At 55.1% G+C, this 9,579-nt stretch overlaps 3 protein-coding genes across 3 annotated transcripts; 1 reads left to right on the top strand and 2 right to left on the bottom strand.

The window, feature by feature from the left end:
* Positions 1-1,396: 1,396 nt before the first annotated feature.
* On the bottom strand, positions 1,397-4,260 carry CSUI_009724 (uncharacterized protein). The gene has a single exon (XM_068069835.1). It carries the CDS (start codon positions 3,236-3,238, stop codon positions 2,756-2,758), a length of 483 nt encoding a protein of 160 aa, XP_067918191.1. The 5' UTR covers positions 3,239-4,260; the 3' UTR covers positions 1,397-2,755.
* CSUI_009723 (uncharacterized protein) lies at positions 3,840-7,027 on the top strand. Its single transcript, XM_068069834.1, has one exon. The coding sequence runs from the start codon at positions 4,959-4,961 to the stop codon at positions 6,111-6,113; it is 1,155 nt and encodes a 384-aa protein (XP_067918190.1). The 5' UTR covers positions 3,840-4,958; the 3' UTR covers positions 6,114-7,027.
* Positions 7,028-7,589: 562 nt separating this feature from the next.
* Positions 7,590-8,946, bottom strand: CSUI_009722 (uncharacterized protein). Its single transcript, XM_068069833.1, has 3 exons — positions 8,593-8,946; positions 8,021-8,267; positions 7,590-7,869 (listed from the first exon to the last, which is right to left on the bottom strand). Exons 1-3 carry the CDS (start codon positions 8,929-8,931, stop codon positions 7,712-7,714), a joined length of 744 nt encoding a protein of 247 aa, XP_067918189.1. The 5' UTR covers positions 8,932-8,946; the 3' UTR covers positions 7,590-7,711.
* Between the last annotated feature and the right edge of the window lie 633 nt (positions 8,947-9,579).

Raw genomic sequence — 9,579 nt, 5'->3', positions numbered from 1 at the left:
GCTTAACTCGGATCCGTGGTGCTCTGCATCTCCGCGACAGCTACGAGTTGCCAACACCCCCTTCTACCAGTGGAACTGAGTAGATCGGCGGCCAGACCGCACCCCTCTCGCGTGTAATCTTAACTGGACGCTCCTCAGACCCTCTTCTTTGTACTGGGGTCACACGCAAAGAAGTGGGATCAGTTCTGAGATCCGTGACAAGGGGGGACAGTCGTTTGTCCTCCCGGGCAAACGACTGTCCCCCCTTAACGTTCAACTCGACGTGTGTGAACTGGACAATGGGTGTGTGTAGTGAACGAGAATAGACATGAAGTAAAGGTGCACAACGAGACTTGGTGATCAATAGAAAAAATTACCCTCCTCCCCTTTTTTTGAGAAAGACAAACTCCGAAGAGAGTCGAGTCCGTTCTCAACGAAACCGGTTCCGAGGAACTTAGGACAACCTGATCGATGACCTCAACGCGACTAACGGTCGGCAAGGCGAGCGTAACTAGATAGTTGGAAGTCCTAGATCGGACAGAATTTGGGGGTTGGGAGAAGCAGGAATCACCCTACTCCTGGAGCTCCGACGTCAAGTGGTTACCGGGAGGTGAGGGAGTAGGTTTTGAATGGTTAGGATTTGGAAGTACCGGCTAGCTTCCGACGTCACCGGCGACACTGAGCGACTCACTGGGGTCCTTGGGCTCCAACTCCGCACTGTGGGGGAATCCACCACGGCTACTGAGTGTATGATGACCTACGACCCAGGTAACTTCACCAGGGAACAGTCGACACAACCGTCTCCCTAAGAGGAACTGACTGTAGTGCAGAGTATCAGTTAGAACGAGTGGAAGGACTGATCTGGTCTTGAGTTTATCTACCTGAAACCTGTGACACTGGGACGTCAAATCTTGCTTTCTTTGTCTTCTCTCCGGAATCGTCGCAAATTTCAGCGGAGACCGTTGTTCCATCACCCGGCGCAAGACGCAGCTCTCCACACGGTTTCACTGCCTATACTCCTGTTGGCCCCCCACGTCGCGAGCACGCCTATTACACCGAAAAACGGACGAACCATGCGGTGCTACCATTTAATAAGTAAATCTGTCACAGTTGGGGGCTAGCACCCGAAAAAGCTCGTCGGCTGTGATGAGCGGGGTGACCAGATGTCTGTGAACAGAAGTACTAAGGGACGGATGTACCGTCGAAATAGTCTAGAAACTAGACTAATTGGGTGGTTAGGCACTCGTAGCGGTAGAACCACAGTGAGTTGCCTGACAAAAAAAGAAATGGTGCGAGTCTTCGGGGAATCTTGCGTGATGTGACCCAAAGGGATGACTGGCCTCCAACTGTCCCGAGACTGGGTCACCGTTGCTCAAAGGATAAACGCAGGCTCCTTTAGGAGTCCTTGTCTCTTTGGAGTGACCGTTCTCTCTGTTATTGAATCAATCGTTCGTTGTCGAAGTCTTCAGATGTGTTGTTTCTCACTCCTCCACAAATTCCACTCCCCCCACACACTTACCCACACGAGTACGAATGTTGGTCACGTTCTCAAAAAGGTCCTATACAAGGCACTTGAAGACTAGTGAGTCTTTCAAACGCATACACGCTTCGACAGGTATCTTGAAAACACGACATCAATACTTACTGACTGATGTTCACACGTCGGCGCACTCAAGTAACACTGTCCACCGTTGCCTTGTGGGTCGGTGTCGACCAGCAGGCGCTCGACCACGGTACACTCGATTTCTAGTTAGCTGTCGTCCGGCTGTCCGATGCACTTCCTAATGTCCTAAAGGGACTAACTCGCCATGAACCAACTTCCTAACTAAGTGTCTACACACATGCCTGACTATAAGACGGAGGTCACTACTACACGATAGCGCTAACACGTACAGTTCCTGACTACGAACCTTATAGGTTCGTAGTCAAAGATAGACTCAAGGGTCAGAGTCCAGAACTCTGACACTTGGTGTCGTTTCCTCACGCGATTCCGCGCTTAGAGCGGCGCTCGGTGCCTCCAACGCCCTTCTTGGCGCGGTCTCCGGTCCTTCGGCCGAGTTCTCTCTACGTACCATTCTTCTATTAGCCATTCCCTGTCGCTGACTTGCTGTCACTCCCGTCCGTGGTGCTGTGGAGGCTTGTTGAGCTGTTGGTGATCTCCCGGGCGCTATGCCTTGGTTCTTGCCCCCCTTCGCGTGTTTCCCCTGTCCCTCACGACTGTGTGTTCTGGTAGTTGTGTCCGTTCTCTTTTGCAGGGTCTACAGGAAGGATAAGTCGGAGTTTGAGGTCAGCTCTCGTTACGGTGAGCTCTCCCCTTTGTGTTTTGCTCGTTGGGACCCTCGGCAGCATTCTTTAGGACGCCCTTTTCGTGTTGGTGGCGTCGTTTCTGGTCCTGCCGCGTGCCCTGCAGGTGGTATGTCTCGGTGGCGTCGGGTAGGGATGTGGTCCACTCTGTACTGCAAGTCCGAGCGTCACGAGCAGGTTAGTGGTGGTGGTCTTGGATGTACTTTCTTTGTGAGCCTCTCGGAGAACGAGGTGAGTTCTCTGTTCGATTTTTCTCTCCTCGCCTCTCTGGCCTCGTGTTAGTTTGTTTGTCTCTCCTGTTAGTCGTTAGGCGATCTCCGTACAGTAGACTCCTGTCTTTGTTGTGTAGTTCTTGTTTCCCCCCCCGCTTTGTTCCTTTGTGCTGCGCTTTGTCTCCAGTGGGAGGTTTTCCTTGTCGAATACTACTATGTTGACGGCCTGCGTCCTTCTGTTACCGAGCTTATTCTTTCCCTCACACGGTGTTCGAGGCATCTGGGCTGTCCTTGGCTCCTGGAACATTCCACTCGACTTCTCCTAACGGTTCACCAGGCTTCGGGACGTGACACCTTGTGTTATAAGTCCTCCGGGACTGGTCACGCTTCCAGCACGTCGGCTCGCCCTTATGAGCTCCCTTCGTCCCGCGTTGACTTCCGTCCTGTTTCCCACCGTTCCCCGCTCCTTTTCTTGGCTGGACGCTGTCCCGCGTTCTGATGCGCCAGCGTGCGCTGAGTTGTCGTCTTCTGCTTCCCGTGCCGCCACTACTGTTTCCACTGCTTCCTCTCTTGCTGGCAGCGTGGACACTCCATCGCCTTCCTCCGGTTCTCCGCATCCGCGCCCTTCCGGCTCTGGTTCTCCCTCTCGTCACCGCCGTACGGGCGAGTGCTCCCGTGCTTTTGTGCTGGAGGATTACATCTTTTCCGACGCGTTCAAAGTTTTCCCGAGCTTCGTAGTACATACCGTGCAAAGAGCCTGCTGCAGTGGATCTTCACAAGGTGGATTCTCTTGAGCTTCCAGACTTGATGTCGGTGGTGGAACGGAGGAAGCTTGCTAGCCTTCGGTCGCCCCCTTCTTGGGCCTTCCCCATAGGCGCCGAAGAGCATTACGCCCGTAGAGGTGGCTCCCGCTTGAAGTTTCTTCGTGCCGGCGTTCTTCTGAGCTGCGTTTCTCATGGTCGCATTTGTGTTTCTTGCTTCGTTTGCGACCGCGTGCCAGAGAGGTCTGCGGCGTCTTTACTGGGCTGTGCTGGTACTCGCCGGGAACGAGCAACCGGAGGACGTTCTTGAGTTTGCATTCCCTGGGCTATGGCTGGAGCTAGCAAACAGCGGGATGGACTGCTGTCCGGACACACAGCGACAGCTGTTGCAGTATCCACAAAACTGGCCAGAGACGGAGGCGTGGCCGGGCGCCGAAAGAAATGAGCTGTTAATGCCCAAGGTAAAGCATGCATGCAGTTGGATCTACCTGCGCTTGGAGGGCCACACCCACTCACGAGCAACGCGCATGCAGTTTCGAGGGTAGATAGCCCGTCTCCGGTCATATGCGAGAACGCCCAGTCCCATTTTGCTCAGAACGAAGAAGCTGGCTCATGGAGTGCGTGAAGAGGCTCAGCGGGGTTGTCGCCCTTCTGCAGCGTTCGTGAGTCCCCTCCCGGTGGAGAGAGGCTGGCGGTGTTAGGCTGGATCGGTGTGTCTAGACGCTTGGCATTCTCTTTGGGAGTGTCGCGTCGGGGACCGCAACTGTGTTCTCACTTTCAGTTGTGTTTGTTTCATCCACTGTGGCGTGTTTATCGTCCGCGAGGTAAGATCTGTGTATGTGTACGTGCATCCAGGTTTTTCCGCGGGACAGCCCGGGTCCGGTAGAGCTGTCGCCTACTTCCTCGCTGTACGAAATCTTAATCACTTCAACTTCGCCTGCCCGGCAAAGAGACTCTGACACCCCAAACTGGGCTGCGGCCGCGTCGTTGGACTTCTTCTAAGCCTTCCTGCGAGACAGTGAGACCGGGGTTCCCGACGGCGAGAACCCCGGAGCGATGCAGGACACTTACCTGCCTTTTCAGTCCACGCCTTCCATTACATCCGGGATTCCTGTTCCAGTAGCTGAAGTTTTACAAAATTTTTCTGCTCTCAAGCTTCCCGGCTTTGCAGTTTTTTTCTCATCTAGTCGCGTTGTGGACTGATACTCCGTACAACCCTTGGAGGCAGCTGCGTTTTGGCGTACCAGTGGTTCGCCTCGGTGATGTCTTGATAAAGTACGCGCCGCGTGAGCCGTGTGCCGCTGCAGTCTACCTAGCACGCAGACAGGTTGAGTACAGACGGCTTACTGCGCTTAACCTGGACCCACAGCCCCAGCCCTAGACCTCAGACCCACGCGCTGCTTGTCACCTTGCCTTTAACAAGAGCCGTACTGTTCAAAGAGTCCTCGTACGTCTCACTACAGATGCAATCTAATGTGACTCCGAACGGCTTTTTGTGGCGGCTGGTTCTCGAGAGCGGACCAAGGGGCAGCAGTGAAGCTGAGGCTGGTGCAGATACGTTGTGGTGGTCTTGCTCCCAGCTTTGTCACTTTTTGTTGGCGTTTCGAAGATTGCGCGTCGGTGGGCGCAGCCGATCACAACGAAGGTACTGCTCAAAAGTTTTTGTAGTACGCTTCTGACATGTCCCGTTTCACTGCAGCCCATGTGTGACTTCGGACTGGGTCCTCGGTCACACGTCTGGTATCAGGGATATCAAGCATTTCTCCGGCGATCCATTGTGCACTTCCTGAACGAGGAGGGCTCTGAACGAAGAACAGCATCATTTGTCCCCTCGTGCGTTCCTGGCTACCAGATTCCCGTCATGTGTATTTCCCATAGAGTTTGCTGTGCCCTGAAAGACTTGTCCCCTTCCCCTCCCTGCCGGATGACAGTGATCCATCGGAGGGAGTCACGTAGCCCGGGCCTCCCGCTGACTGTCTCATGCAGCTTCCCGCGTAATCCCAGGCCGGATGATGGAAAAGCTCAGCTACTCGTTCTTTCGTCCAGTCGGCTTCCAGATGGGCCTGCGCGGGTGCCATTTTCACGATGGGTGGCTCTACGGCCCCGCACGGAAAGGAAGAATGGAGAACCTTCCCCGCCCTGGAACGGACCGAGTGTAATAAGTTCGCGAGAGTGCAGGCACCAGTTTGGTGCAACTAAGGTACTGTCCGGCCGCGACAAGCCATGGCTCTCACCGGATCGCACCCATCCGCCCCAAGTATGCGTATCTGAGGACCAGATCAGAGAGGACGCAAGCTGTGGTAAGAGACGGAGATCAGGCTGGTTTGTCTTCTGTCCCCATGAAGTCTTTGGGAGAACACGGTTTTTCGGCTGCGTGAGCGGTACCCGAGGTGGTGACAGAACAACGGACTTGCAGTCAGTTGGAAGCAAGAACGCGAAGTCGGAGGTAACGCAGTGCCAGTCGCGGGAACAGGTGGGATGGTCGGCAGGCAGGGACAACACAAGAGGTGAAAAGAGCGGACCTGGCAGACGGGACGAAAAAGAAAAAGCGGAAATTGTCGGAGAGAATGGTGGCGGGGGTGAAGCGGCGAACAAACGAGCCGAAGAGCTCGCAGACAAGGCTCGCACGGCAGAGAGTATGTGGCAGACGTTTGTTCCAGAAAAGAACTGGGGTCTGACCTCTCCAGTTTTCTGGATTTTGCTAGTCCTTGTCATCGTCTTGCACCAAATCAACGAGAAACGTGACAGGGACAGGGACCGGAGTGTGACGGCAGCTGATGAAGCAGAAGCCCGTTTGCGAGAAGAGGTGGAGATGAAAAGAGCTCGGAGGACGAAAGAGGACCAACTGAAAGTGTAAAGCAGAGACGGGGTTCTTCTTTGTTTGCTCCGGAGGGCAAACGAAATCACGAGATGACCTCGGATTGGGAAAGCCGACTCCACTTGGCAACAATCGTGAGGGTCCAAGAGTGGAAAAGCAGCTAGGACAGAGACAAAATGCGACCGGGGCCTGAAATGTGCATGCAGGCCAAGGTGAATCACAAGGCAACGCAAGGAAAGAGAAAAGTCTTGCGTGTTGGGTACGATCGCTGAAGTATAAAAGCACTGTCCCACTTGAAGACAAGCAGGGTCAAAGCATTCGCTACTGCCGTTGAATCTGGATGGGGTTGCGCTGCCGACGACACTCTCCGAGTAAAAGAGGCACACGGACGATGAGTCGCTCCCTTGGAGAAATATCGTTGAAAGGGTAGTATCCGTGACGTGGTAAGTTGTCCGCCAAGCCGTAGCTCGAGCCGCTGTCTTGGCACAGATATGAGTCACCGGGAAGACCGCGAAGACGGGCGCTGCAGAGCAGTAGGATGTCTCTGACTTAGCGTTTGCTTGAGTCGAGGGCATCTCGGTTATGCGCTGGCCCAAAACAATGAGTTCTTGACCAGTCACGACAGCCGCGGAGAGCAGGGCCGAGCAAGTGTGAGGGGACGGATGCGCTGTCACCAGGGCACTCCAGAAGTAACGCTGTGACACTTCTACGCATTCGCGGAAAAAGTCGCGCCACGCCGGACGCCGTTGTTTGCCTGTCGGCACCCCCCAGTACGGTTTGCTGAGTCTGTTCAGCGCTCAAGACACGGCTGGGAACTGTCGGGGATGGTTCTCGTTATGCGGGTTGCGCAGCTTCGGAAGGGGGGTTTTGTTCGTGGCGGTGTTGGACCTGAAGTTGGAAACTGGGTGTACTGGAGACTGCCCCTGCTACAGCGCAGCCGATGCCACGGAAAACTGGAATTTTGTGGGCGTGCTTCCATTGTGCTACACATCGCCGTCCCATCGTGAACTTGCGTGCGCTTCTGAAAGCGTTGACGGATAATACCTAATGCCCGTGGCGGTTTGCCTTTTCTCGGTGTCTGGCGCAGACACACGATATCTGCGGGTGACGGCTGGCCATGCAGAAACGCCTCACCCCCTCTCACGGTGTCTACTTTGAAGGCAAGGTCCTGCTCCCACTACAGGCGAACAGAGAAACGCACCTGTCGAAACAGGTCATGCGAATTCGCAATGTCCTCGCCGAAGGCCAGGGGGGCTACGCACCTGGCGCATCAGGTGCTAGACCGCTGCACAATGCTGTGCACCCCGCATGAGGTTTTCTCGAAGCTGGCGGGATGTTTCTTGATTGGCAGTTATAGGTCTTCACCTCAACTTCAATAAAAAATCCCCAGGTTATGTCAAAAGTCTCGCGGCTGCTCGGCACACATGGAATCTGCTGTCGTAGCCGGAGTTTCGCCGGCTGCTGCTCGCGCCGTCCGATGAAAGCCAGTCGGTCCCCCGGACACGTACTCTCCTGTCCATGAACGAGTATTTCCCTTGGTGCCACCCGATTGTGACGGGCCATCTGTTGAGAGCTGTCACCGTGTTGACACAACGGGCGCAACTGATGCCAAGAGGTGGTCGCTATGTTGAACGCACTTATACAAACCGAACAAGGACAGAATAGGGGTTGTATTCACCGGGAAGGTGTTCCGCGACCATGCCGAGGACGACTGTCTTGTTGCCAGGTCCCGTGGCACTCACTCGACATTCAGCCTGGACGGGACGCCCGCCCTCAGCGCCCGACCCATCGTCTCCTGAACAGAAGGCCACAGTGGAGTGTCACAAATGAGGACTCAAACAACTGAACGAACAGCCTCCAGGGGGCAACCAGAACACTATTAGTTCCGCAGCACATGAAGCTGACCTGTAGGCGCTGAGAGGCTACTGGTGCGCTGGCCGCCTTACCATCGCCGTCAGCAACCCGCTCTATGCTGGTTACGACTACTCCTGCTTCTTTTCGGCCAGCACCGACGTCCTCCCGGTAAGCATAGAAATCATCGTAGGGACGGGCTGGATCGAAGCCCTCACGAATGCCCAAGACAAGCGGGAAGAATCCACGCGGGAGAACGAGCCTCAATTTGATGCCTTGCGTATGGTGCGCTAAAAGCGTGACCTCCCGTCTACCTTCAAACGACATGTCCACGACGGCTTCCTGGGAAAAGGCAAGCACACCGCACGGGGGGGCTGTCTTTTGCTCTGTGCAGACTCGCCCTATCGCTGAAGACCATCACCGCCAGCTCTTGCTGTGCCGCGTCGCTGCCCGCGCGAATGCCCCCAGTTTGCCAGCAAACGTCGTAGGCGCCGCACATTTCATCGAGCCGCGACATAGCCATCTCAGTTAACGAAACATCGCGTAGCACGCTGAAGAATTGCCTCGCTGCTTAAGCTCCACAAACAGTCCATTCTAAAAGCGAGCACGGATGATACCCGGACTGGAAGGAGGTGTGCGACTGTGCTGTTGTACACGTAACGCTTACCCTGTTCGAATTTGTCTCTAAGTCTTCGGGCCCGAGCGGCTGTTGAGGAGGTGGCAGGCGGAATCGCGGGGGATCCGCAGCATCAGCAAGCAACGGGAACACCGCTGCTGCTATGGCTATTGCAAAAAATCTACCTCGGTTCGCAACTCCCATCGTGTTTTGAGAAATAAGGAACAAATCTGTGGGAAACGGTTGGGAAAGAACTGCGTGGAAAGAAGATAACCGAAGAAACTGTGTAGATCTCTCCGGGCTCTCCCGGTAGGAAGAGGCCACGGTGGTTCCGCCCCTGGACCGGCGCGGTGACGCATGCAAAACAAACTCGTAGGGGGCCCTGGCCATAACAAGAGTAAGAACACCACAGAGACACGACAGAACACTCAAGACGGCAGGGCGCGTCGTTGTGAAGCAGGACAACTGAACTTGGGAGAACTGCCTCGAGTCGACATGGGTAATCAAAGCGATGTATTCCCGGACAGCACAATCGGCTTGGTAAACATTGGGTACTTCCGCAGCAATCTCATTAGCTATCTGATGCAACGCACCCGGTGCGACTCTGCGCCGCCCTCTATGCCGTTCCGTCGCTCAATGCCGTGTCGCGACCGGCCGGCCGGGAGCCGACAACGCCGCGTGTCGGTCCGTGACAGTGATACTTGTCGGGCCTTCGTGAATAGACAAAATCGATTCCTTCGGGTTCCTGCGGCGACGTTTACACGTGGTAGTGTGCTGCCCGCACTCTCTGCGACTGCAGTGCTACTGTTCGTCGGGGAGCTCACACACGGTTAGGACGGCTGTTCCTGCAGTAGTCGGGCTTACATAACATACTTAGCAACACAACTTAGTAATTACCATCACTTTAGAGTTTTTGACTGGGACGGTTGGAGCCCCTCTCGCTCCGGACTATCGCTGGCTACCACATGAGTGTCGCGTTCTCTTTCCTGGCGGCGCTCCACGCAATTCCTTAGTCCGTACACTCGTGCGTACAGGGAC

This window comes from Cystoisospora suis, assembly GCF_002600585.1.
Source record: "Cystoisospora suis strain Wien I chromosome Unknown contig_5934, whole genome shotgun sequence".
Classification (NCBI taxonomy): Eukaryota; Apicomplexa; class Conoidasida; order Eucoccidiorida; family Sarcocystidae; genus Cystoisospora; species Cystoisospora suis.
Note: the sequence above shows the minus strand (reverse complement) of the source record. Positions and strands in the feature narration are given on the sequence as shown.